Source organism: Kogia breviceps, chromosome 3, assembly GCF_026419965.1.
Source record: "Kogia breviceps isolate mKogBre1 chromosome 3, mKogBre1 haplotype 1, whole genome shotgun sequence".
In the NCBI taxonomy this organism is placed as follows: Eukaryota; Metazoa; Chordata; class Mammalia; order Artiodactyla; family Physeteridae; genus Kogia; species Kogia breviceps.
In genome coordinates, this window is record NC_081312.1 from 74,252,161 (window position 1) to 74,279,038 (window position 26,878).

General features: G+C 55.1%; 3 protein-coding genes across 14 annotated transcripts; 2 read left to right on the forward strand and 1 right to left on the reverse strand.

The window, feature by feature from the left end:
* Positions 1-2,863: 2,863 nt before the first annotated feature.
* RIPK3 (receptor interacting serine/threonine kinase 3) lies at positions 2,864-6,589 on the forward strand. The gene is given in 13 exon segments (XM_059057525.1): positions 2,864-2,883; positions 3,104-3,248; positions 3,393-3,608; positions 3,610-3,708; positions 4,213-4,358; positions 4,484-4,530; positions 4,733-4,819; positions 4,822-4,899; positions 5,010-5,095; positions 5,331-5,658; positions 5,661-5,689; positions 5,833-5,893; positions 6,441-6,589. Coding segments are annotated over 13 exon segments (1,491 nt in total).
* Positions 6,590-7,741: 1,152 nt separating this feature from the next.
* On the forward strand, positions 7,742-23,323 carry ADCY4 (adenylate cyclase 4). Of its 12 annotated transcripts, none has more exons than XM_059058436.2 (26): positions 7,742-7,869; positions 8,163-8,364; positions 10,042-10,239; positions 10,353-10,514; positions 11,133-11,282; positions 11,723-11,871; positions 11,948-12,059; positions 12,787-12,914; positions 13,050-13,208; positions 13,463-13,595; positions 13,794-13,967; positions 16,458-16,501; positions 16,637-16,723; positions 16,902-16,971; positions 17,296-17,393; positions 18,058-18,142; positions 18,249-18,386; positions 19,019-19,129; positions 19,442-19,626; positions 19,833-19,917; positions 20,373-20,531; positions 21,796-21,942; positions 22,233-22,340; positions 22,459-22,573; positions 22,895-23,019; positions 23,104-23,323. In XM_059058436.2, exons 2-26 carry the CDS (start codon positions 8,206-8,208, stop codon positions 23,254-23,256), a joined length of 3,234 nt encoding a protein of 1,077 aa, XP_058914419.1. In that variant the 5' UTR covers positions 7,742-7,869; positions 8,163-8,205; the 3' UTR covers positions 23,257-23,323. The 12 variants fall into 12 exon arrangements, 5 of the variants coding, with proteins under 5 accessions (XP_058914419.1, XP_066884749.1, XP_066884750.1 ...); XR_010839603.1 differs by having other exon boundaries at positions 7,761-7,869; positions 19,824-19,917; positions 21,701-21,942; XR_010839601.1 differs by having other exon boundaries at positions 7,761-7,869; positions 19,824-19,917; positions 22,160-22,340.
* A 2,224-nt stretch (positions 23,324-25,547) lies between these two features.
* Positions 25,548-26,620, reverse strand: LTB4R (leukotriene B4 receptor). The gene is given in 4 exon segments (XM_059057526.2): positions 25,548-25,634; positions 25,636-25,859; positions 25,862-26,230; positions 26,233-26,620. Coding segments are annotated over 4 exon segments (1,068 nt in total).
* Between the last annotated feature and the right edge of the window lie 258 nt (positions 26,621-26,878).

The following is a 26,878-nucleotide window of genomic DNA, read 5'->3' on the forward strand; positions in this document are numbered from 1 at the left end:
TAGCTCGTGGGCTCTAGAACGCAGGCTCAGTAGTGTGGCGCATGGGCTAGTTGCTCTGCAGCATGTGGTATCTTCCTGGACCAGGGCTCGAACCCGTGTCCCCTGCATTGGCAGGCAGATTCTTAACCACTGTGCCACCAGGGAAGTCCCTAAGTTACTTTTAAAATATGTTGTGTCTTATATAGCATTTAGGTATTATGCCATGGGAGGCTTCTGCAAACTCTGTGATACTACTGGAAGAGAATTTTTAAAACAAACAAAAATGTGATTATATGGTATATATTGTTTTATAACCTGCTTTTTTCTTTTGATATATGATAAACACCTGTTGTACTAATAAATATAGGTCTAGAGCATCATTTTAATGGCTACATAGTCTTCTATTGCATAATGTATTCAATCTTTTTCCTATTATTGGATATTTAGGCTTCTAATTTTTCACTATTTTAAACAGCACTTCAGTGAATATCCTTACAGCTAAACCTTTGCATACATCATGATCTTTTTACCTTCTTTAACTGTTTTTAAAAGTCATACATGTTAATATAAAATATTAAAATCCTAAGAAAAATAAAAATTCTCCATAATCTTTTTTACTGTGACCTCAGTTAATACCATTTGGTCTATAATTGATTATCTCTTAATCAAACAATGGATGAGAATTAGTTAGGGCTAGAATATGCAAGAAGAGAGACCACACCCTCTGACCCCCACTTGTACCCCAGCAACTGGGAATAGGGAATCAGAGCAGGTACAAGGGCTGGGCTGAAGGTAACCAAAGACAATCAGCAGTAGAGAACTGAAGGGATGAGGGACACCCAAATAGACTCCAAAAGCCTGGGACAACTGGGGGTCAGGGGTACCAGGCCTCAAGAAAGGCCAGAGCTCCAAAATCCAGGACTCAACTCTTCGTTGCCAGTCCCCTCCTGCCAGAAGAAGGAAGCAGATGGTCCTCTCAGGTACTCACTCTAGGCTCCTCTCCCTACCCCACCTTCTCTTAAAGGGGCTTGGTTTATTTTGAGTCAAAAAGTATTATAGGCTCTGACACCATCCCCAACCCTATGCTTTATAGTAGCTTCCCCTGATTCTCAGGGTCTTATGTCATTCTAAGGAAATCCAGCTGTAAAAGGTTTTTAAACACACTTCTAACTCCTTCCTAACTACTCTCCTCAAGTGGAGCCCAGGTGTTGAGCCCACAAGCTCAAAACGAATCATGAAAGGAATGGCTATCCTCTCTGATGGCTCTTAGCTCCTGAACTAGACTTTTTTGAGGACCTGCCAAACTTGCCTTTATATTCTGTGAGATACCACCATATCACCATAATAAAGTCTTCAGATGGATTCTGTCAGCTGTGCAGGTGCAGGCAAGAAACCCTAAACCATGAAGAAGCCCAACCTCCTTTCCCCTCCCAATGAGTATGGAGTTTCAGCTGGGGTGATCAGCATCTTAAGGAAGCCTCAAAAGTTTTGGTTGTTCATTTATTAGTTCAATTCAGCAAGTATTTATTGGGTACATACCATGTACCAGCTTTTAAAGAGACTACAGTCTAAGAATTCCCTAAATAGGTTGAAAATAGCATGGACTGACCACCAGAATTCATGATGTGGATCCTGGAGTTCCAGGTGCTCGAGAAACCACAGTTAACTGCTGGCCACTTTTGCTCCAACTAGCAGGGTCCATGGACCACTGGGCAGAATGGAAAGTTCACACCAAGGTGAGCACCCTCCAGTGAGTCCTGGCCCATGACCCATGACCCACAGGGTTGGGTCTCCCCCAAAAAACTGAGTGCCTAAGGCTGGCTATATCTAATTCCACAACCTCTAGCCATGGTCAGGCCTTGGGCAGGTAAAATATGGATGCCTTCTGTCTACCCTGAATCCTTAAGGCTCCCGTTGCTCCTGAGTTCTCCAGGGCCTTTGTCCAGAGTATATGCTTGTCAGGAACATTTGTTAACTAGAGAAGTTGCATGGCGGATTTGCCGTGGTGGGAGAGGGCAGAGAGGCTCTGAGGTGTTTCCACTGCAGTATACACCACAATATCAGCAACCCTCTGGCTGGCCCAATTCGCCTACCTGACCACAGCATCCTGGGAGTGGGTCTTGGTCTTTCCAGCCGACAAATCACTACCAAGGGCAGGAATGCCGACTGTTGGCTGCTTCACACCTATCCCAGCCACCTCCCCCACCAGCTGAAGCCTATGTGAAAATAGCAAAGCTTGATGGTTCAGAGCCAGGCTTGGAGGTCAGTTCCACACACGCCTGGACCAAGTACTTACACTATCCGCGCTTCCGCTTCCTCACCTACAAAGAAGTAACAAAAGCAGTACCTATCTCCTTAGGGTTGATGTGAGAATTACATAAGCTAATCGCTAATATGTACCTCCTACACAGTGAGCTTTAGACACGTGTTAGCTGTGACCTTAAGGCAGCTGCAGGAGAGCGGAAGTGTAGGACCATAATGTCCTCCTCAGCACCATCTCCCCCAATCCTCACCGTCCCAGGCTTGGTGGTGGAGCTGGGAATCCGGTGCCAGAAGGGAGAGACGCCAGCTTAGAAAGCGGTTAATTGTGGGTTCCTAGAAGGTGAGGACTCCTTCCGTGGAGCCCTGCATACCCAGTGACGATGAACCTGGCCAAGGAACAGCGCTAGCTTCCGTTCAGCACCCCACCGGCACCCCCTTCCCCCTGCCCCCGCCCTCTGCAGAGGCTTCCGTCAAAGGAAGTGGTTCAGGCAGTGTAGAGAAAGCAAGCGGGTAAGCAGAATCCGTGCAGTGGTCTGGAGACTGACCCCTCTCCCGGGCCCCAACCCCTCTTCCATCCGTGTAGGCTCGCAACTTCCAGAAGCTTCTCGCACCTTCCAGCCTGATGTCTTGTGTTAAGTTATGGTGAGTGGAGAGTGAGCTATGGTTCCGCAGCCACACACACACACACACACACACACACACTGCACCCACAGACTCGCTCATAGAAGGTGCCAAAGCCAGGGCACACGGGGGAGGCTGGGGATTGAATTGAATTGACCCACACAAGCTGAGTCACGGGACTTGGGGGTCCCTGCACCGCCTTGGGGCCCTGGCCAGCGGGTGATGAGGCCCCCTCTCCCAGGCACAGCGGTACCTCCGCCCCGCTGGTGCCCATAGAGGAAGTGGAGAACCCGGAGTTCATGGGCAAAGGCGGATTTGGCGCTGTCTTCCGGGCACAGCACAGGACTTGGGGTTTCGAAGTAGCGGTGAAGATCGTGAACTCGTGAGTGCCCCGAGCCGCTTTTCGCTTTTCGGGCGGGTGTCTAGTCTGGGAGGCTGGGCGGAGGAGGAGGGGCCGCTGCGTGGCAGGGCCTGAGTGAGGAAGGGAAGGATCTTCCCAGGAGGGAGCTCGGCTCCAACCCTCACCTGAGTGCTGGCTGGCGATATCCAGGGAGGTGAAGGCCATGGCAAGCCTGTGTAACAATCATGTGCTGCCCCTGCTGGGGGTCACAAAGAAACTGGAGTGGGAGTACATGTCTGGGCCGGCTCTGGTGACTCAATTTATGGAGAACGGTTGTCTGGCGGTGCTGCTACAGCCCCAGTGCCCAAGGCTGTGGCCGCTCCTCTGCTGCCTGCTGCAGGAGCTGGGTGCTTGGGATATGTTACCCGCACAGCCAGAACCCCATGCTTCTACACAGGGACCTCAAGCCCCCCAACGTCCTATTGGACTCAGGGCTGCATGCCAAGGTCAATGCATCCATTACACAGCCCAACCCCTGGACAAGGTCCTGCCCCAGAGCTGCTCCAGCCCCACCCACTGGACAGAGGACCTGCTGCAGCCCTGTCTTCTGAATACCCTCAGCATCTCCCTCTGGACACAGGGCTGCCCAAATGTTAAGGCTCATCCAGGAGCTTTAGCACCCCCATCCCATACCAGGTGATAGATGCCTTGGCCAACATGGTCAGTTCCATGGGTCCACCCCATGGGGGCCTCCAAAGACCCGTGACTGACCTTGTCCAGGAGACTCAGACCTTGACCCAACCCCATGGAGCGGGGACCCAGACCTCCAACCAGGAGCCCCACTGGTCCTACCATTCCGCTAACCCTCCATACCCCCTTTACGAGGCTGGGACCATAATATCTGTGCAGGCACAGAAGGGCCTGCACCTTCTGTGGGGGAGAGGAAAGGATTCTGGAGGCTGCTAGGCTCTGTCCATCCCCTATCTCCTCCTTCTTATCTCCTTTTGCAGCTGGCTGATTTGGGCCTGTCCACGTTTCTGGGAGGCTGACAGTCAGGGCCAGGATCTGGGGAGTCAGAGAGCACCCCAGCTTACTTGGCCCCAGAACTGTTGGCTGATATAAACTGGAAGGCCTCCATGGCCAGTGATGTCTACAGGTAAGGTACCCACTCCAAACATACATCCCCAATTTCTACACCTCTCTGGGTCCTTCTAAGGGATGGTATATGGAAAGGAGTCTTGTGAGCAGTTGGGTCAGGCCTCAGCTTTATGTCTCCTGCAGCTTTGGGATCCTAATGTGGGCAGTGCTAGCCGGAAGAGAAGCTGAGAGTAAAACTCTAAGCAGACTCTAAGATCCTTCACCTCAGGTGCCCTCTCCCCCAAATCCCCAATCCTCAAGCCCTCCTCTTCCTGTTTACCTGCTCAGACGGCCCTACTCCCTCCTCACATCTCCTACACTCCCTGCCCCTTTCCGTGATGGTGCAGGTGGCCTTCATATTCTGAATGCCTTCTTCTCACACCCACACCCCAGTAGTGGGCCATAAATCACTGCTGTGGGAAGCAGTGTGTGAGAGGCAGATCCGGCCTGCATTGACTGAGCTGCCCCAGTCTGGCCCTGAGATCCTGGCTTGGAAGTACTGAAGGATTTAATGCAGCACTGCTGGAGCCATGAGCCCCAGAAAAGGCCCTCCTTCCAAGGTGCGCTGGCCACTTAGCTGGCACTTGAGGTAGGCCTGGATCTGTCAACAGGGGCTTTTCACTGGAAAAGAAGTTTTGCTCACCTGCCACCCACTCTGCCTTCTCTCCAGAATGCCGACCAAACACCCAGAAAGTCCTCGATCTGGTAAAGAAAGGAGATGTATCTGGTAAAAAGATGAATGCTGCAGTCTCCCCAGTGAGTGCCCAATGCCCTCACCCCACCTAGGAGCTGGGCAGGATGGCACAACGTGGCTCCCTTGGCCACCCAATGACTCCCCACTGACCACTGTTCTCTAAGCCTTGACTCTTGTCCCCTGTGTCCCCGCCCCATCTCTGAGTTCCCAGGCAACAGATATGGACCAAGACACTCCTCCCTTGGGTTTGCTCTGGCTTTCCCACCTCCATGCCCAGCCAGCTCCCCATCCTTGCAGGTAAAGGAGTTCCTGTCTGAGCACAGGGGCAGCAGCAGGTTGTTGTCTGTCCTCAAGCCAGGCCTGGAAAGTACAGAAATGGATGGCCCTGGGGGAACCACAGGAAGCCATGATTCCATGGTCTCTGAAATGATGAACCTGAATCTGGAGGGGTACCCCAGGTCTGTTCCTGAAAAATGCACAAACCTTCCTGAGAGCATCAGGACCCAGAGAGGGCAAGTTCAGCCTGCCTGGACAGCAGAGACCTCTTCAGATTCAACAGCCTGACCTCCTCAAAATCCAGAGACCTTACCTGTCAGAAACCAGAAGCCCAGCCCCACCTCAGATTGGACCCAGGTCCTGGACCCCAAGGGTATCAGGTGAGACATTGGTAGGACTAGGGGATGCACTAGGACCCCTGTGCATCCTGTCCCCTTGCTAGGGGAGACTTGGGGCTGAGGGGGTCTTCAGTAGGGGAACAAGGCCCAGGACAGGGGGCCTTTGAGCCCTGTGTTGTTTGCAGGGGGCTGAGAGATGTGACACCAACTGGCCTTCCAGGGCGCCAGGGCCAAATCCAGTACCAGGTACCCACTCCCCACTCCTTCCTCCTTCCTTTCCCCTGCTCAGTTCTTCCACCAGCTTCTTCCTCAAGACCAAATATAGACCCAGGGTACTTGGGGAGGCGAATGAGAAAGGGCTAGAGGCCACCTAACCCAACTTTCTCATTTTATAAATGAAGAAACTGACATCCACTGAGATCACACAGCAAAGCCTGGATTTGCCCCAGAGCCGTCTGACTTTCCCTAACACTAGCTCTGTGAACCCCTGAATTCTGTTCCATTGTTGCCATGTATGCCCAGAGGGTTTCCCATCAGAAAAGACCCAAATATCAGAGTCTCAGATGTTAGTTGCCACTCCTCTTGAGCTTCTGCAAAGCCAATTCTGAAGGTACAGCCTGAAGAGGAAGGCTGAAGGCACACCTTGTCCCAGTCACTGGCAGGCCGAGACCCCATACTTGCATTTCCCCAGGGTGAACGCGAGGTGCCACTGCCTCTCCACCCTGCTACTCCTCCTCACTTTGAGGCTCGAGAACGTTTAACCCTCCCACCTTCATCACTCTTTCTCTTAAAGGGCCACGGCTTCTTACCATACTTCACAGCCAAGGGGTACAGATTGGAAACAACAACCATATGATTATACAAGGAAGAACTGCCTCATCCGTGCAGGGCCTGGCACGTCGGGACATGGATAGGGACCCCCAGCGCACCCCCAAGGAATAGGTTCGAAGAAGAGCAGCAAGAACCCAAAGCCTGGAGTGGGCCACAGGGCTGGTATCATAATAGCAGGAATTGAAGCAGCTTCTAAACTGCCTCCTGGACTTGAGGCAGCTAGCCTAGACTTTCTCTGAGGGCCATCAGGCCTGCACCCGAACTGTCTTTGTGGCCCCAGGAGTCAATAAATGTGGTGGAATTTTAACCAAAGCACCACGAACGAGGCTAAAGCTTCAGCCAGGGGCGGGAACGGATGTGGATGAGAGGCGGGGGAGCTGACATCGAGGGAGTAGAAGGCGCTTCGGTGTCTGGCTAGGGCCGGAAGGGGGGTGCTGAGAGCTGTAGGTGGGCAGAGTTGTGCCACACAAGGTCAGGGCCCAGCTGGCGGCAGCAGGAAGGAATCCTGGAGGTCTGGCTCCTGGGCAGCTCTAATCTCAGGGCAGAGCACTTCCTGTAGAGCAGGCCCAGACCCCACCCTAAACCAAACCCTGAGGACAGAAGCTGTGGTCCTGCCACCACCTTTTCTCTGGGCTGTGGAGACTTGGCAGTGGAGTCCTGGGGAGGGGGCTCGCCATGGGAATTCGCAGACCCCAGCACATCTTGGCCCTGCATGATGCCCCTAGTCTCTCGTAGGTCAGCCCGAACACTAACACCTCCCTCCGCTGCATACACCCATGCACACATTGCTTCCATGGAGGCACTGGAACCCTTTGATTCTCAGCTGGTGTCTGGGAGCGGACAACGACAATGGGTCCACAAACCTACACGCAGATGTGCCCTCCCCTGGAGCTGGACAGCACTGGAGTATGGACCACTCAGATAGGCCACAGTGCTGCCATCTAGGCTGGAGGAGCAGGGAATGATCGCCTCCCATCCTGACCTAGAACCTAGCCCCCGTATGGCACCATGTTCTTCTTCCCTGCATCCTTGCCAGCCTTCGCTCCAGCCCACCCTCAGTCTCCCCACATCCAAGGTTCTGAACCCATTTTGACATCTGACGCTTGGCTCAGCCCACCCCACCCCTTGCATCTCCCCCGTGGTCCGCATTCCTCTTCCTTGAGGGGGCAGATGTGGGGAGGCTGTGGAGTTAGGAGAGACAATCAGAGTGGGGGAGGAGGCCTGCGGAGTCCGGCTAGGGCACAGGAAGGGCCGGGCTGTCCCACCGGGGAAGTGGGAGGGCGCCGAGGCGCCGGGAGGGAAGTGCCTGTCGCCCGGGGCTCAGAGCTCATAGCCTAGCAGCCAGTGTGACTCCGAAACCTGCCCCCGGGTTAGCCCGTGCAGCTGCGGCAGTGAGTTGGGGGAAAGGGGGTAGCCGGGGCTCCTTTGCTTCAACCCTCAAATCCTGTGCCCCTGGCTTTTGCTAGAGCACCTCTGCAGTCTGGGTTTGAGGAAGGAGGAGCAAAGGATCGAGCAGTCCCTTCACTGCCAACTGGGAGAAGGCAGGGAGGCCACAGGGAGTGCCTGGGAGGAGGTGGGATAGCGAGGTTGGGAGGTCCGGGCGCAAGCGGCTTGGACCTGGTGAGGACGGCACGGCTGGGGCTGGCTGGGGCCTCAGACAGTAACACACCCTGGCCCCCCTCAGCCCCAGGGGTCACCCCAAGGTGTAGCTGTGGGCAGGGGAGACCATGGCCCGCCTCTTCAGTCCCCGGCCGCCTCCCAGCGAAGACCTCTTCTACGAGACCTACTACAGCCTGAGCCAGCAGTACCCACTGCTGCTACTGCTGCTGGTGATCGTGCTTTTCGGGCTCTTGGCGCTGCTCGCTGTTGCCTGGGCCAGCGGCAGGGTGAGTGGGGGGGGGGGGCAGGGAGCGGGGCTCCAGTGCATGGTGCCTCCTCGGAGACAGCGGGAGGGTCACTGCCTCGGGGGCATTTTCAGGGTTGGGACGTGTGGGTCTTCTTTTCTTTTCTCTTTTTTCGTCCGCGTCTTGCAGCGTGTGGGATCTTAGTTCCCGACGAGGGATCAAACCCACGGTCCCTGCATTGGAAGCACGGAGTCTTAACCACTGGACACCACCAGGGTAGTCCCACGTGGATCTTCTTTTCAATGTGCTTTCTTGGCTGGGACCCGGGAAACAAGTGCTAGACCTTGCTAGGAACTGCAGTGACCCTGCACAAGTCTCTCTGCCTCTCTGGGCCAGTCTCCGGGTCTACACAAGGAGATAGCTGAGCCCTCGAGGCTTCTCATTTCTCTGCGGGCACTGACAGACCTCAGACCTTACAAGCTTCTGTGATGTACTGGTCCGAGAATAAATCCAACACCGGAATTTCCAGTTTTCCGGCGGGGGGGTGAGGTGGGGGGTGGAATTACACTGGGCCCTGTGGGAATCTGCTTCCTGGTTTTCTTTCCCTCTTAGGGGCCGTGGGGCATTTGTACCCACAGAGTCCCAGAAGACACTTTACACCCCGCTCTCATTTAGTTCCAAAATGAACCTGTTTCCAGTTTCTTTTGTGGGGGGAAAAGGGGATCTTCAATTCCACTTCTGGAAGTATCCTGCTCCAAGTTTTCTTTTCACATTTCGGAGGCAAGGTGGGAAAACCACTGGATGTGACCAATCCTTGCCCGTCCTCCTGCAAGTCCAGGAAGAGGTGGGGACAAACAGTGGAGACGGGGTGGGAGTGGGGGGCTTCTACGCCTTGAGGTGATGGCGAGATCCAGCTCCCAGGCAGGCAAGGGAGGTTCTGGGTGCCCCCCTGCCCAAGCTCTGCCTGGGGGTGGGGGGCAGGCGGGGCCTGAAACTCCGAGCCTTGGCCTCCGGCAGGGAATCTCCCCAGCCAATTGATCAGATTTGGCTACACTCATGCCTAAGTGCCTTCTGTAAGCTGGAATTTCTCACTTGCTTTGGGATCCCAGGTGAGGGTGGGAGGGGTGCTTTAGTTCCAATAAAACTGAGGCTCAGAAAGCTCCTGGATTCACAAATGGCCAATATGAGGTTGGAGCCAGGTCTTCTGGGTAGATGGCCCAAGGTTCAGTCTCCCTGCAGCAAGCCAGTGAGATAGTAGTTTGAATCACAGGAGACTGCTGGCTCTCATAGCACAGGGAGATCAGCTTGATGCTTTGTGACCACCTAGAGGGGTGGGATAGGGAGGGTGGGAGGGAGACGCAAGAGGGAGGGGATATGAGGATCTACGTATGCATATAGCTGATTCACTTTGTTATACAGCAGAAACTAACACAACATTGTAAAGCAGTTATACTCCAATGAAGATGTTAAAAAAGAAAAAAGAGAGAGAGGGAGAAGGCAGCATCTTAAACTCAAAAAAAACCCCACACCAGATTATCAGCAATTTCATGTGATTCGACCTAATATGAATGGCAAGTGAAGGTGCCCTTCCTGCTTTTCTTACTTGGGTTTGAAACAGTTTTCAGAACGGGTCTGAGGGACTGCCCACTCCTCCTTTCCTTGGACAAGCTCCCCAAACTCCACACTCCAATCTTGCCTCATGTACCCCCTCCCCGCCAGGAGCTGGCCTCAGACCCGGGCTTCCTGACCTCTATGCTGTGCGGGCTGGGCGGCTTCTCGCTGCTGCTGGGCCTGGCTTCCCGCGAGCAGCGACTGCAGCGCTGGACGCGTCCCCTGTCCGGCCTCGTGTGGGCAGCGCTGCTCGCGCTAGGCCACGGCTTCCTCTTCACCGGGGGCGTGGTGAGCGCCTGGGACCAGGTGAGGCGGGCCGAGCAGTGGGGAGGGGACTCCCGGGCCTCCAACGCGCACCCAGGCCCCGAGGAGCCACGCAGCAGTGTAAGCGTGCAACTTCCCGCGCCCGTCTCCCCCAGGTGTCCTTTTTCCTTTTTGTCATCTTCACCGTGTATGCCATGTTGCCCTTGGGCATGCGGGACGCCGCCGCCGCGGGTCTCGCCTCTTCACTCTCACACCTGCTGGTCCTCGGGCTGTATCTTGGGCCTCAGCCGGACACACAGCCCGCGCTGCTGCCGCAGGTGAGCACGCAGGGAGCACAGACTGCGTCCTAGGCTGGCTCCGCTGGGCGCTACTTGCTACCTCTGGGCATTCACCAACCGTTTGATGAGCTGTGACTCCAAGGCAGGGCGCAACGCTGGGCGCAGGGTACAAACACAAACCCCGACCGTGCCCTCTTGGAGCTGGTACAGAGCGCAGCGCGATGCCTGCAAACGCCAGAAGAGGGCTCTGGGACCACGGGGAAGGGAGTTCGCCAGGGGACCGGGGTGGTGGGGACAGATGTGGATGACGGAACCATCACAGAAAATGTAAAAATTGGAGCTTGAGTAGTGTTGTGCTGCGGCGCGGGTGGGGATGGTGAAGTGGTATTCCCAGCAGAGGAAACGTACGCGCAAAGGTTTCTAGACCTAAGAGGCTGTGTTGGTGCAGCAGCCAAGATTCTGCTTGGGGCGGGGGTCGGGAGGGAGGGAGGAGAAGTGCCGCCTATGAGTCCCACAGTGTGGCATCCGTTGCCTCGAAATACTTCGGTCTCTTAACTGCAGAGTCCTCCTCAGCCCTCTCAGAGACCAATCCAGCTACACACAATAGCCGCCCGACCCCGGGGTGCAGCTCCCTCTGAGGCTGACCCTTCCCCACAGCTGGCAGCAAACGCGGTGTTGTTCCTGTGCGGGAACGTGGCCGGAGCATACCACAAGGCGCTGATGGAGCGCGCGCTGCGCGCCACGTTCCGGGAGGCGCTTAGTTCCCTGCACTCCCGCCGGAGACTCGACACCGAGAAGAAGCACCAGGTCCGCTGGGCCCGGAAGGCCGGGAGGGACCGGGGCTCGGAGAGAGGAGTTGTTTAGATCACACAGCCGGGCTCTGGAAGCTGAATGACTTTGGGAGGGTCGCTTGACCTTCTGTTTCCTCCTCTGTAAAATGTGGCTATCGCCCACCGTGGAAGGCCGCTGTGAGGCTCAAGCAAACTGAAGCTTGTGAAAGCGTTTTAGAACGTTGTGATACTAAACGAAGGGCTCTAATTCCGGTATTGGTGCTGGAAGTTCAGTCCCTAAAGGTGATCAGCGCAGGGCAGGGGTGGCGCTCGGCTGTAGGTGGTGGGGAGGACCTGGGCCAGCGCCCTGGGAACACCTCTGGGGCTGGGGAAGTCTGTGGGCTCCTGAGGGTTTGGGGGGTTGAGGCTTCTGGTTTTAGGGGTAGGAGTGTTGGTGCTCACAGTCGCCTCCCCCAGGAACACCTTCTCTTGTCCATCCTTCCTGCCTACCTGGCCCAAGAGATGAAGGCGGAGATCATGGCACGGCTGCAGGCTGGACAGGGGTCACGGCCAGAGAGCACCAACAACTTCCACAGCCTCTATGTCAAGAGGCACCAGGGAGTGAGGTATAAGGAAGGATGGCAGATGGGAGGGAATGTGGGCTGAGCCCCCAGACCCACTGATGCGGTCTGCCCTGCCCAGCGTGCTGTATGCTGACATCGTGGGCTTCACGCGGCTGGCCAGTGAGTGCTCTCCTAAGGACTTGGTGCTCATGCTCAACGAGCTCTTTGGCAAGTTCGACCAGATCGCCAAGGTCAGAGGGGGCTTCCTTCCCCACCTTCCAACTCCCCACCCTGGAGAGCCCCTTCCGAGGGAAAATCCTGCCTTATAATATCCCAGTCCCACTTCCAAGTCCATGTGGGCTCCCAGATACTCCACTGCAGGGAGGAAACCCTCTCAAATATCCCCAGGTATGCAACTGCTCACTGCACACCTCAAACCTGGAGAGATCTTTCAACATCCTCACAGATGCCCCAACCACAACACCCCCAAACAGGCTCTGAGCCCCAGCATAGGTGTCTCTGGACACTGCAACCAAATCTAGATAGATTTTTCGGATGCACTAACATTAGGAGGCCCTTCCAAGGGAAGTCTCTGCCCTCTGCATCCTCAGCCCAGCTACCTTCTCAGTCCCCAGGGATGCCCCTAAGCAACTTAATCTTGGGTGTCCCCCCCAACAAAAACCCTCAATCCTGAGGTGGCTTTCATATGCTCAAATCTGGATACATGCTACACATGCCAAAGCTGGAGAGAGCCACAGACATCCCAACCTTTCAGAAGCCCTTCTGAGAAAGACATCCACATAGCAGACCTCAGCCAGCCCCGTATCAAGTTAAGAGAGTCCCTCGATCTGACCTAGACAATCCCAACCTCAGAAGTTCTTCAGGAATACCACATTTGCTCCCACTTTTCCCAACTCCCTCTTGCCTCCTTTGACCACTAACCAGGTGCTCCCCTCCCCCTGTACACCCTTCCCCCAGGAGCATGAATGCATGCGGATCAAGATCCTGGGAGACTGTTATTACTGTGTCTCCGGGCTGCCGCTCTCGCTGCCAGACCACGCCATCAACTGCGTGCGCATGGGGCTGGACATGTGCCGGGCCATCAGGTCAGCTCGGGTGGGCAGGATGGATGTGGGGTGGGGGCAGGTAGGGTAGTGGAAGTCATCTCGGAGAGAGGGAGGGGTGCTGCATGGGTAGGGCTGAAGGCAGCACTCAGACTGTTCTCCACACACTCTGCTCAGGAAACTTCGGGCAGCCACTGGCGTGGATATCAACATGCGTGTGGGTGTGCACTCGGGCAGCGTGCTCTGCGGGGTCATCGGGCTGCAGAAATGGCAGTATGATGTCTGGTCGCATGACGTCACTCTGGCCAACCACATGGAGGCGAGTGGAGTGCCAGGGTGAGAGCTGGGGCTCCAGCAGGCTCTAGCAAGAGCCCAATCAGGCCTCCCACATGCCTGGTTTTCATAGTTCTTTAAAATGGGCATGTCCCCAAGTGGGGCTCGGGGAGATCCTGGGGTACCAGGAGGGGAGCTGGGAGACACCTCCTGTAGCACAGGGCCTTGCTTGAAGTCAGACCTCCAGGAATGATCCTCGAGAGAAATGAGAGATTTGGAAGCCCTCCCTTCTGATTCCCACCGCCCCCTCCTTCCAGACGAGTACATATCACAGGGGCTACGCTGGCACTGCTGGCAGGGGCTTATGCTGTGGAGGATGCAGCCATGGAACACGGGGACCCATACCTTCGGGAGCTAGGGGAGCCAACCTACCTTGTCATCGATCCCCGGGTAAGAGCCCAGCCTGGACCCCATGGGCTGGCCCACCCTAACTATCCACAGCCAATGGGCTCGATCTCTTCCATGCCAGAGACTGAGCTCCTATGTCCTGAAGTGTGTATCGTGGGGGAGGGGACACAAGCCTTTAAGGGGTGTGGGGAGAATGGGGAAGGGTCTGTGATCTTGACTCTCAGCCCTCATGTGCCCCAGGCTGAGGAGGAGGACGAGAAGGGCACTGCGGGCGGGTTGCTGTCCTCTCTTGAGGGCCCCAAGATGCGTCCGTCACTGCTGATGACCCGCTACCTGGAGTCCTGGGGTGCAGCCAAGCCTTTCGCCCACCTGAGCCATGTGGAGAGCCCTGTGTCCACCTCCACCCCTCTCCCGGTACGTGCACCTCCTTCATGAGCCCAGCACTTACGTAAACCCACCCCCATTGTCCACTTCCAGCCCCTCCCACCCCCACCACCAGTGAGTCACTTGATATCACAAGGTCCCGAACTTTCTGGTCACCCTACTTACTGGTTCAGGACCTTCCTTGCTCTTCTTTCCAGAGAAAGGGCAAAGATGACTGCTCTCTGAGCTCAGCTCAGAGACAACCCAAGATCCCACAGACACCATGTCCCTTGCTCCCCAGCCTCTACTCAGGAAAGCCCCTTCCCCTGGTACCATACTTCCTCCTCACTCTGAGGCCAGTGCTGCACACCTATTCCCACCAGGAAGTGTCTCTGTTTAGTTCAGTCCTGCGGCTGCACGCTCTCTTCTTCAGTCCCCTCTGGGACCAGGAAGGCGGGGCCAATCGCTTGTTGCCACTACTCTCCAACACTTGTACACAGATAAAATGAGGTGACAGTGAACATCTCTCATGGCCTTGAAGAAGGAAATCACCATGAGTGGGTGGGAGGGGGGAGGGAGAGAGGGGAGCCAGCCTACCCCTCATCTGGGGGAAGTTAGGGCCAGTTACTGGCTAATCAATGCATAGCACTTCAAGGTAGTCAGTGATTCACCAGCTGCTGGAGGAGCCTGGATCTCCTCCACCAGCCAACTCTTGAGGTTGGTACTTGATGACAAGTGGCCAGAACCCCCTCATGCAGGGACCCAGGCCATGTCCCTAAAGGCTTGCCCTGGGATTACATTCCTCAGCCCGTTCTCCTCCATTTTACCCGATCTGCCCAAAACCTGTTCAGCATTCCCAACCACCTATCCACAGATCTTCCCAGAATCTTCTCTACTAGGTAGACCTGCTTGAATCTATGGGGTGACTATAGAGTACCCTTTCTGTGTCCCATGCCCACTCCTCTCCCGTCCAGCAGGAAAGCAGGCCAGAGATCAGTGGGGAACAGTGGGGAGTGGGGAGTGGGGGGACCTTGGCAGCAGTGGCTCAGCGGCTGAGTGCTTAATTTCAAGCCTCAGAATGGGGAAGGGGAGCAGACAGAGGGCTAAGCTGGCAGGATGGAGAGGAAGGAAGAGCCCAAGACCCAGCTGACTATTGCAGGATGAGACCTCCCAGTGGGGGTGGGGTCAAAAGGGGTTTGCCGGGAGCCCAGGGGCTGTAAGACAATATTGGGTACAATCCCCGTGGTGGGGAAGACCCCAGAACCCATGCCGGAACTCCCCAACCCCCCACTAGCATGCAGGCTAAGAAGTTCAGGGCAGAGTGGGAATCCCTTGCTCTAAGGTATCTCCTGAGGTAGGACCTCACCAGCCCAGAGACTCCCTTCTCAGCCCCTGATATCCCAGGATCTCATTCAAATGTCAGGAATCCTGAGAATCACACTCAGCCTACTAGTAGGGGTGCTATTTGTGGGGTGACTACCATCCATCCATTCCTTCCTTCCTTCCTTCCACAATCTTTGAGCACCTACTATGTTGCAGGCACTAGGTTAGTTCTTGAAAAGACAGAAGTGAATAAGATGTTTTCCCTGCCTTCAGATAACTTATAGGCATGGGGCCCCGGATGGGGAGTGCAGGTAGGTAGTCTGATAAAAGTGAGGATCAGGCATAGATGCATAGATGGCACCATGCCTAGAACATACCTCTCAATCGCTCTCTGTCTCTCCCTCTGCTCCTCTCACATATACAAGGTTTTGGTTTGGGGGATGATGTGGCCCCCTGTGACCCTGCTTCCTTCACATGAGCCAGGCGAGTGGGGAAGGACGGTCACCATACATCTTCGCCCTCTTCCTTGGTGCTTGTCTTCACCTGCTTGCGCGCTTCTTCTCACATCTCTGCACACATTGCATATTCCTTTTGGTGCAGAAGAGAGTGACTGTAACCAGGTTTGTTTCTCTTCCTCTTTCCCTTTCTTCTCCATTTTCATTTCCCTCCCTCACCACCTCCCAGCTGAGCCTGACCACCGCGAAAGGGCAGAGGAGATTCAGAGTGTTCTGCATTGCTATTCCAGTTTCAACCAACAGGGATTTTTTGGCATGGGGTGATGGGCAAGTCACTGCCTTTGGAATCTGTTGCAGTCCTTAGGGAAGATGAGACAAGAAATCAACAGCCACTCATGCCTACAGAGGATCCAAGGTTGCCTCCTAAGTGATAGAAACCATGAGGAAATCAGAGAGTATAGAGACTCTGGGAGTCCAAAGAGTCAGGAGGAAGCTGGAAGAAGTAAATATGGTTCGAACCTTCCCTTGAGGGTAGGTGGGATTTCGTAGAGATAGAGATGGAGATGGAGATAGAAATGGAGATATACAGGGAGAGATAAAGATAGAGAGAGAGAGTTCATTAGAGGCAAGGGAAGCAGCCAGGTCAAATGCTCAAGTCAAGGCTGGGTGTAGATAATGGAATGCCTCACTGCAGAGAGGCTCCACCATGGTGGAGGATGCTCACCATCATTCATCTTCCCCCATCCCTGTGTTCTCCCTGCAGGAGAAGGCCCTGTCTTCCTTCAGCCCCCAGTGGAGCCTGGACCGGTGAGGAGGCCTGAACAACTTTGACAGTGGGGCTGGCCCAGTGACCTACCTCCATACTCCCTGGGGGGCTGCTCCTGCTTTGCCCAGATGCTTTCGAGGATCTCCCTGGTGACAGGCTGGGCTCTCACTGTGCAGGAGCCGTACCCCAAGGGGACTAGATGATGAACTGGACACCGGGGATGCCAAGTTCTTCCAAGTCATCGAACAGCTCAACTCTCAAAAGTACGGAGAGCAGGAGAGGGCTGGGAGGGCTGGAGGCCTGGGCTCATGTGGTAGAGGAGGGGTGGTAGGACCTGGAAGGAAGGGAGAGCTTTCCCAGCTCCAGCCCTTTGACTCACCTGACCACGCCCTCCTCCCTGCCCCTCCCTCTTCTGGGCTTACTGCCCCCACCCTCCACCAGACAGTGGAAACAGTCAGAGGACTTCAACCCATTGACACTGTACTTCAGAGAGAAGGAGATGGAGAAAGAGGTAGACTGGGGGGATGTCACCATAGGACTTCCCAACCTCATTTCCTCCACCCTGGGAAGGGAGCAGGCCCTGTGGTCCCACCTCCCCTCCCCAGGTTGGCCCAGTTTGTGACCCTGGCGGGTGAAGGGCTCATACCCATCTATTGAATTACTGGGTGGTGATGGGAGGGAGGAGGGCAGCTCCTTGGGGAACAGGTAGAGGCTACCTGGAGCGGAACTGGAGAGGGGACAGTGAGGCTGGGGACCCACTCCTTGCCTGGGACTGACACCTTCAAGGTGATGGGCAGCACTGGTGCCCTGTCTCCACCAACCCCCTCCCTTCCAGTATCGGCTCTCTGCTCTCCCCGCCTTCAAATACTACGCAGCCTGCACCTTCCTGGTTTTTTTCTCCAACTTCATCATCCAGATGCTGGTGACAAACAGGTGAGAGATCCCTAGGCAAGGGAAGCCCCGATTCTCAAAAACAGAACCCCTGGCTCTTCCAGACACCTGACCCACACTTTCTTCCCTTGCCCACTTCCCCTTGGCTCAGGGCACTGAGCCACAGAGGAAATGGAAACATGTGGTCTGGGGAACTAGTAATCGTAGCCCTCATCTTACTATCTTACATCCTGTGGACTTTCTATGTACCCCAAGCATTTTCACATACCTGTCTTTCAATTCTAACAGTCCCATGAAGGAGGTTTTGTTCCCATTGGGAAGTCCAAACCTCACAGCAAATGAGCTTAGAGAGTAGGTCCTCACTCCCAGTTCACTGCTAGGAGGGGTGAGGACTTATTCAAAACTCAGCCAGATGAAAGAGCTTTGACCTGAAAGCACAGAGACCAGTCTGATGCAGCCTCGGCCACTCTGTGAGTCCCCTGTCCCCTTCCAATATTGTCCCTACCTTATCCCAGTACTGTCCTTGACCCCTCAGCTTTCGCAGATCAGCATGTAACGCCTTTCATCAGCCTAGACCTCACTAGCAGCCGGTTCAGATCCCCAGGACCACTTTTCCCCATGTCTCCCAACCAGACTGAAGGGCACCCTCCTAGCGCACAGAAAGCCTCTTCTGGCTCTTAAAGGCCTCGCTCTTGTCTCTCTTTAGGCCCCCAGCTCTGACCATCACCTATAGCATCACCTTCCTCCTCTTCTTCCTCCTCCTCTTCGTCTGCTTCTCAGAGCACCTGACGGTGAGGTGGGCTTGGGGGTAGAGTGGCGGGCTGGGGCCCTGACCACGACTTGGCCAGCAGTGGATGCCCGAGCCCCATGGCTAAGATTCCCATGCTCCTTCCACAGAAGTGTGTCTTGAAAGGCCCCAAGATACTGCACTGGCTGCCCACACTGTCTGTGCTAGTGGCCACGCGGCCCGGACTGCGAGTTGCCCTGGGCACCGCTACCATCCTGCTCGTCTTCTCCATGGCCATTACCAGCCTGGTGAGAGAGAGGGGACCCTATTCACCCCCATTAGGGCATGCTGGACCTGCCAGAGGTTGAAAGAGGACCCCTGGATTTGGGAGGACTGCTGGACTAAGGCCAGGGGATGCTGGAAATGTTGGACAAGTATAAAAGAAAATTATAGTTGCCCAGAGCCTACCACCTGGGCGTAATCATTGTTAATAACACTTTGGTGGATATCCTTCCTATCTTTTTTCTATGTATGCAGACCTTACTTACTTACCTTACTCACTATGATTTTGTAAGCTGAGTTTGGCTGATTTTTCAGAACTTAGAATCATTCCTAGAATTCTATCCCTGAAAAGCACCTTAGGAATCATCCCCCATTTAAGTTACAGAAGCAGAAGCTGGGGCCCAGAGAGGTTAAGTGGCTGGCAAAAGATCACACAGTGGATCCATGACAGACTAGTGCTCAGGACACCCACTCCCCCAATCCCTGACACCCCCGACCCCGCCAGCGAGGACCCCAGCGCTGAGGCTCCCTCACCAACTAGAGAGAGCAGGCTCCGCCCCTTTGGAGGAGTCTGGCCGCAACTCATCCCTGGGTCAGCTGCAACCGGGCACAAGCCACCACTGTGCCCGCCCGCCTCAGCTCCTGTGTCCTTCTGCAGGTCTTCTTCCCGGCAGCATCCAGCTGCCCTTTCCGGGCTCCCAATGTGTCCTCCACGGCTTCCAACCTCTCCTGGGAGCTCCCTGGGTCCCTGCCTCTCATCAGCGTCCCAGTGAGTATCCCTCACAGCCCTGAATCTCCTTCTCCAGAGCCTTCCTCCGCCCCTCCCCCACCCCTCAGTTGAAGAACACTTCATCCTGTGGACCGGGACAGATATAAGTCACACTCGGGGTGTGTGTGTGTGTGTTTGTGTGTGTGTGTGTGTGTGTGTGTGTGTGTGTGTGTGTATGTGTGGCCGACACCCTCCGCCCTCCTGATAGGACTGGACCCTGGGAGGGGCAGGACAGGAGCCCTGGGGAGGCCCCGCCCCCGCCGCTGCCCGCGGGACATGCCCCTCCCCCTGACCGCCCCGCCGGGCGCCCAGTACTCCGTGCACTGCTGCGCGCTGGGCTCCCTCTCCTGCTCCCTCTTCCTGCACCTGAGCTTCGAGCTGAAGCTGCTGCTGCTCCTGCTGTGGCTGGCGGCCTCCTGCTCCCTCTTCCTGCGCTCCCACGCCTGGCTGTCCGACTGTCTCATCGCCCGCCTCTATCTGGGCGCCTCGGACTCCAGGTGCGCATGGCCGCTGCACAGTGGGGCACAGGCTGCGATGGGACAGAGCGGAACTGTTTTCATCTCTTTGTCTGAACCACCCACAGGGCAAAAGGAGAGGGAGGCCGAGGGCTACGTGGGCACTGGTGCGGGATGTGGGGGGCGGGGCGGAGAGGCCATCAAGAAGGGGCTGGGCAAAGGGAAGCCCTGATCTGTAGCCTCCTCAGGCCAGGGGTGCTGAAGGAGCCTAAACTGATGGGAGCAATCTCCTTCTTCATCTTCTTCTTCACCCTCCTGGTCCTGGCTCGGCAGGTAAGTCTCCCAGCTCAGCCCTCCAGGGCCTCCCTAGGAAGGGTGAGGCGGGGTCCCCATATATGTGACTTAGTCTTTCCCTTATTCTCAGCTCTCCAGGGTGGAGCCCAAATGGTGTATCGATTAGAAGCTTCTAAGTGAACCTTCCTGCTCCCTTTCTTTCTCCTTCACTCCCTGAGGGGAGCGCCCTCACATTCTCCCCTCCCCTCCTCCCTCCCATCCCAATCTAAGAGAATCATGCTTAAGAAAAAAAATCTGCTGCCACTCCTGTCCTCGCTAGTTTGAATCTAGCTAGATTCAAGGCAGTCTCCCCAGGCAGAGTTGCACCTTAAGCCTTTTCTCTAAACTAGCGGTGTGGTATGGTTTTAAGCGTCATGGAGTGAGGGGTGAACACTCAGGAGCTGGGGCTCCCCCTGTACTGTCTCTTCCCATGGCCCTGTGGTGACCCTCCCCAGAATGAGTATTACTGCCGCCTGGACTTCCTGTGGAAGAAGAAGCTGAGGCAGGAGCAGGAGGAAACAGAGACGATGGAAAACCTGACTCGGCTGCTCTTGGAGAATGTGCTCCCCGCGCATGTAGCCCCGCAGTTCATCGGCCAGAATCGGCGCAACGAGGTGACTCCCCACCCCCAGCTCCTGAGTCCCTGACGATGAAAGTCTTGGCTTGCCCCATCCTCTCTGGACTCCTGCACCATGGGTTGGGTGGCTGCCCGAGCCTCTGTGCCTGTCAGGTGCCTCCATTTTCACAAGATCTTAGGCTCTGTCTTTGGTGAGCACAGAATCTCCACATCCCAAGCTCTTACTTGGAAGGAGTGTCCTCTCTAATGGCCACTCTCTACACTTCAGAAGCCTCATCGCGTGTCGATGGGAATTGTGTGAAGGACACAGTCCACCAGTCTCTCTAGCCCTGCATTATCCAGTATGGTAGCTGTTAGCCTTGTGTGGACATTTAAATGGAAATTAATGAAAATAGAAAATTCACTTCCTCGGTCACACTGGCCACATTTCAAGTGTTCGACAGCTGCTCGTGGCTAGTGGCCGCCATATTGGGAGGCACATATAATAGGCATTTCCATCACCACAGAAATTTTGGTTGAATGATGCTGCTCTAGATCCTCAAATATCTTGCTACAGTCAGAAGATCAGAAGGTCACTCACATATCCACACCATCTTCTCTGTACCACCACCACCTCACACTGTCTGCTGTGGAAATGCTCTTGGCGTGTATCAAGAGGGTGTTAAAAGAAATGGCTCAGGGGCTATGTTGCAGCTTTGTGCCTCACCACATGCTCTCTGCTCTCAAGATCAGTAGTAGCTCTGCTTCTCCTGGTTTCTTCTCTTATAGACACCGGAAATCTGGTAACTGATCCTGTTTTTGTCTTCTCATTGGGTACTAGAAAGCTCAGAGCCAGAATCTAGGATTAATGAGGACTCCCCCTTTCCCTATTATTGCTTTTTTTTGAGTTTGAACAGCAAAATCCTTTTCTCAAAGTTCTGGAGGCTATTATTGCTTCATTTTATCTTCCAAACTGTAGCTATCTTTGTAAGCTGTCTTAACTGACTTAACACTTTTCAGCAATAAGATAGGATGTACAGATCATTCCCATGGACATGATCCCAGCTCCAAAAGAGACTCCCTTCACGTTGCTGTGAGGTCATCTTGACTCTGAACCTCTGTCTCTCCTGGAATTGCAATGAGACCCAATCTTTAACTCTTGAGTCACATCCCTGGGGTAACCTGGCCCTACCCCTCTCCTTCCTTCCCGATCCTTCTTAAACCAAGGCAGAGGAGTGTGGACAAAGGGAGGAGGACCCATGTGGACCCAGAAGGGGGAAGAACGTGGCATAGCCCCTTACCCCAACCTCCTGCCCTCCCAGGACCTCTACCACCAGTCCTACGAGTGTGTTTGTGTCCTCTTCGCCTCAGTCCCAGACTTTAAGGAGTTTTACTCTGAATCCAGCATCAACCATGAGGGGCTAGAGTGTCTGCGGCTGCTCAATGAGATAATTGCTGATTTTGATGAGGTGACAACTTGAAAGGTCCCCCCAGACCCTATGACCTGGATCCTAGAATTTCCCACCAGTCCCTCCTTCCACTTCGCCCTCCCGGCCATGAGGCCCATCCTCCCTCCCCAGTCCTCCTGGTCCTCCTCTGATCCCCCAGCTCGGCCCTCCCCAGCAACTCTGCCCACTACCAACTCTCCTCCTGCCACCATCCCTGACCCCACAACTGGTCCTTTAGCTTCCAAAATCCTGGGGCTGGGCTTCTGGGAGAGAGCAAGAGAGACTGGGGACACAGCCTCCTTTCCGTACAGCTGCTCTCCAAGCCCAAGTTCAGTGGGGTGGAGAAAATCAAAACTATCTGCAGCACCTACATGGCAGCTACAGGCTTGAACGCCACCTCTGGACAGGACGCTCAGCAGGTACAGCGATCCTTCATTTCCTACTAACCCTCGTCTGGGGCTCTCATTGGTGGGCCTATAAGTGGGCCTTATCCCTGTGACCTCATTGATCCATCCTGGTGGGCCGGCCCTTTTCCAGGATGCTGAGCAAAGCTGCAGCCACCTTGGCACCATGGTAGAGTTTGCCGTGGCCCTTGGGTCTAAGCTGGACGTCATCAACAAGCACTCATTCAACAACTTCCGCTTGCGTGTGGGTGAGGACCCTCCCTTGCTGGGACAGTCTGGGACCTCCTCCTCACTTTCGCAAGCTCTCCCTCTCCCGAATCCTTTGTTAGCTGCTCTCCAGCTCACCCCAGGAGCCCCCTCCAGACTCACCCCTTGGGATGGAGCATGAAGCTGCTGGGCCAGAAGCTATGAGATCCATCCAATTCTTTCCCTAAGTCGCACTCCTCCAGCCCCTCCTCTTTTTCTCCAAGGCCCCTAGGTCCTTCACCCTAGCTCCTTGAGCTTCATCTTCCCCTCTGCTTCCTCGAAATCCCCCCTCCAGGGCCCCTCTTTACCATACTTCTTATCAGGGTTAAATCACGGACCTGTAGTGGCTGGAGTGATTGGGGCCCAGAAACCACAATACGACATCTGGGGCAACACGGTGAACGTGGCCAGCCGAATGGAGAGTACAGGCGTCCTGGGCAAGATCCAAGTGAGGGAGCCACATTGGAGACATGGGGGCAGGGGGATAGGGATAGGGCCACTCCCACATTCGCTCACCCCCCTCCAATTGCAGGTGACCGAAGAGACAGCCTGCGCACTGCAGTCCTTAGGCTACACCTGCTATAGCCGGGGCATCATCAAGGTCAAAGGCAAAGGGCAGCTCTGCACCTACTTCCTGAACACAGATTTGACACGAACTGGACCTCCCTCAGCCACCCTAGGCTGAGAACCCCACCCCCTCCTCCCACCTATAAGATCCTCAATAAAGATACTCTGGTATGTCTAGGTTAGAATTGATGTCAGAAGCTACTAGTATATCTGGGGAGCATCTTCTCCTCGCCTCTCAGAAGTATGGCTTCTTCTCAGGCCAAACTGAGTGTGTGCGTGCAAGTGTGAACATGAGTGTGTTAAAAAGGAGTGATTATTTCTCACAAGCTCAGCAAGATGACTGCCTCAGCCTTCCTGCCTGCCTGCCAACGTGATTCCAGTGTTTTGTATCCTTGGAAGCAGAAAGGATTTTATCCACATGACTCAAAACAAAGACTTGTCCTTTCCTGCTCCCCATCCACAAATACTGGAAAAAATCTCCAGTAAAATGTCATTTGATCTTTATTCATTCAACAAACACTAAATAAGCACCTGTTATGTGCTTACTATGTGGCATGGGCGGGAGGCCAGGCCTGGGAAATAATCTATTAGGACCCTCTCTGTTTTGGCTGCTATTCTCAAACGGACCCACCATGCTTTCTAGCAAGAACCTGTAGACAGTTTGAGGGTCTCCTGTTCTCAGGTCCCTCAGATTCCCCCCTGCTTCCTTTTGCATCCTTCTGCACATTTGCCGATATTACGTGGGTCTTGAAGCACCCAGGGCTCATTCCCCCTTGCTCATATTTTGGGGTCCATGGGAGATATCTTTTTTTTTTTTTTTTTTTTTTTTTTTTTTGCTGTACGCGGGCCTCTCATTGTTGTGGCCTCTCCTGTTGCGGAGCAAAGGCTCCGGACGCACAGGCTCAGCGGCCATGGCTCACGGGCCCAGCCGCTCCGCAGCATGTGGGATCCTCCTGGACCGGGGCACGAACCCGTGTCCCCTGCATCGGCAGGCGGACTCTCAACCTCTGCGCCACTGGGGAAGCCCCATGGGAGATATCTTGACACCCTAAGTTTGTTGCAGATGTTGCACGTGGATTTGGGGGTTTTCTCCTAGTTGTCTTTCTTTTTTTATGGGAGACATTCAAAAAGTACACTGCCGCTACCATCTTCTATTTTTTTAAAAAACGAATACCGTATATTTTTATTTTATTTATTTATTTATTTTTAATTTTTGGCTGCATTGAATCTTCATTGCTGTGCGCGGGCTTTCTCCAGTTGTGGCGAGCGGGGGCTACTCTTTGTTGCAGTGCGTGGGCTTCTCATTGCGGTGGCTTCTCTTGTTGTGGAGCACGGGCTCTAGGCACGTGGGCTTCAGTACTTGTGGCACACAGGCTCAGTAGTTGTGGCTCACGGGCTTAGTTGCTCCGCGGCATGTGGGATATTCCTGGACCAGGGCTCAAACCCGTATTCCCTGCATCGGCAGGTGGATTCTTAACCACTGCGCCACCAGGGAAGCCTCTACCATCTTCTTAAAACGCTGTCAGAACAGAGCCAGCCCAAGACTCTCCAAGGCAACAGTCATCCCTAGGAAAGCATGACTCAACCTTTCCACTTCTGCAAATCTTCATTTCCTAAGGGTGACCACATCACAGAAGGCCCTCAGCTCCAGCCTGCACCCCAGTGTTTTAGGGGCTGGCAGAATGCTGATGTGCAGAATTCTAGGGGATAAGATCTGATGACTTGGTTCTCAAGTGAGGCCTCCTTGGGAGACACAGGGAAGGAAAGCAATCCCCTAGGACATCTCACACTGAGAGGACAAAGATTACTGGTAGGAAGTTGGAGTCCTGCTAATAAAGATACCCATCACAGCCTTCAGGGCAGACACCTCACAGCAGTGCTAAGTGTTCTCAGAAGTTTCACTAAGTCAGGGAGTGAAGGTCCGCTGAGTCGGGGAGTCTGGAGTGATGAGCCCACGTGGGTGGTCTTCCTTGGCCAGCTCCTTCAGGGGTCTGCAGCCCTGTGTTGTTCTCAGTATGATCTGCAGACCACCTGCCTCAGAAGCAGGGAGGGAAGAAGGTCTGATTTCTATGTCTGTGTCTCTTCCAAAACTGAAAATCATGGGAAACTAAGGGATGTGCTTCTCACCTATTGAGAAGGACACCGATAAGGGCAACCTGGAGCACCCCAGTCCGCCATAATACACATGCCCCCCACACAGGGTTGACCCAGTTTCAGACTTCAGTTTTAATTGCAAAGCTGCCGGTGGGGGCCAGGCTCCCACTCTGCCCTGATTTGCCCTTCCCCTCGCTCTCTTCCGCTCCACCTGCCACCTGGGTAAGAGGAGGTTGAAGAATTGGGTCAGGCCAGCGTGGGCGTATTCCCCCAGGAGGAAAGCAGGCGTCCTTCCGCGGCCACCACTCCGCAGGCCTAGTTGACTTCGCTTCGCTCTCTCGAGAGGGTGGTGGAAGCAGTGAGGCTTTGGCCCGGCCCAGGTTCGGGAGAGGCAGGGGGCGCCCCTCACCGTCTGGGCCAGGATGCCCCCGCGGCGGCTGCTGGACGCCTCGGAGCCGATGCCCTCCAACAGCTTGGCGACGAAGGCCACGCCAGCAGAGCGCAGCAGGCTGCCGGCAGCGCATGCGTACAGCACGGGGTTCACGCTGCTGGCTCAGGAAGGCCAGCGTTCTGAGCGCTTGCGGGCCAGGCGCAGCCGCTGACTCTCGGCTGGGACCCCATTGTCTTGCCCGCCAGCGCGCGGACCGCCTCGGCCAGGTTCACCACTCGGTAGGGCAGCCAGAAGGCAGCGAAGGCCAAGATGATAAAGGCCAGCAGGCGGCCGGTGCAGCGGCTGCGGCGAAAGCGCCGGACCCACAGCCGGCGCCAGATGTCGGAATAGCTGGCCACCACGGCCAGGAAGGGCGGCAGGAAGCCGGTGACCACCTCAAAGAACAGATGGAGAGCCCTATGTGCTTCGCTGGGGTACTCCGGGAAGGAGACCAGGCTCCTGTTGTCCGGTCCCAACATCACCTTGCGGTATAAGATGACGGGCGTGGCCAGCAGGACAGACACCACCCAGATGCCTGCTAGCACCCGCCAGGCAACTGTCTTGGTGAGAGTTTCTGGGACACAGAGGGGAGGGCCACCGCCAGTGAGCGGTCCGGGCTCATGGCTGTGATAAGCAGGACGCTGGCATACATGCTGACTTCGCAGACATAGTGGAACAGGCGGCAGCCAGCCAGTCCAAAAGTCCAGGTGCCTTGGGCCGTGTAGTAGAGGAAAAAGGGGGCAGTGAGCAATACGGCCAAGTTGGCCAGGGCCAAGTGTAGCACCAGCAGGGCAGTGACAGAGCACTTCCGCATCTCTACCAGGATGCTCCACACCACAAAGCTGTTGCCAGGCAGCCCCACAGCCAGTGCCACTGACAGTACAATGATAACCAGCAGAGAGATCAACATGACACCTGGTAAGGAGGGTGCTTCAGGAGATGTAGTGTTTGTGGCCATTGCAAGGACCTGGAGAGCGAGGGCGGACACGCACCTGAGGGAAGGGACAAGGGTTTTCTGACACCCTGGACACACCTAGCCTGGGTATTCTACTCTGTCTCCAAGATCAGCAGCATCAGATGCACCTCCGCAGATACTGCCCTCATCACTGCCAACTGACTTGTCTTAAGGGGATCTGGCTGAGTAGAAAGACTAATTTCCTATCTGGGCCACAGGGCCCCTTCCTGCCCACAGACCCAACTGCAAAATATATAGCAA

What these genes read in the sequence shown, in the direction of transcription:
- ADCY4 (XM_067028648.1), top strand. Translation starts at nt 8,206, where the DNA reads ATGGCCCGCCTCTTCAGTCCCCGGCCGCCTCCCAGCGAAGACCTCTTC. An exon ending in TGGTGAGCGCCTGGGACCAG is followed by an intron (nt 10,240 to 10,352) that starts GTGAGGCGGGCC and finishes CGTCTCCCCCAG; the next exon opens with GTGTCCTTTTTCCTTTTTGT. An exon ending in ACACCGAGAAGAAGCACCAG is followed by an intron (nt 11,283 to 11,722) that starts GTCCGCTGGGCC and finishes CGCCTCCCCCAG; the next exon opens with GAACACCTTCTCTTGTCCAT.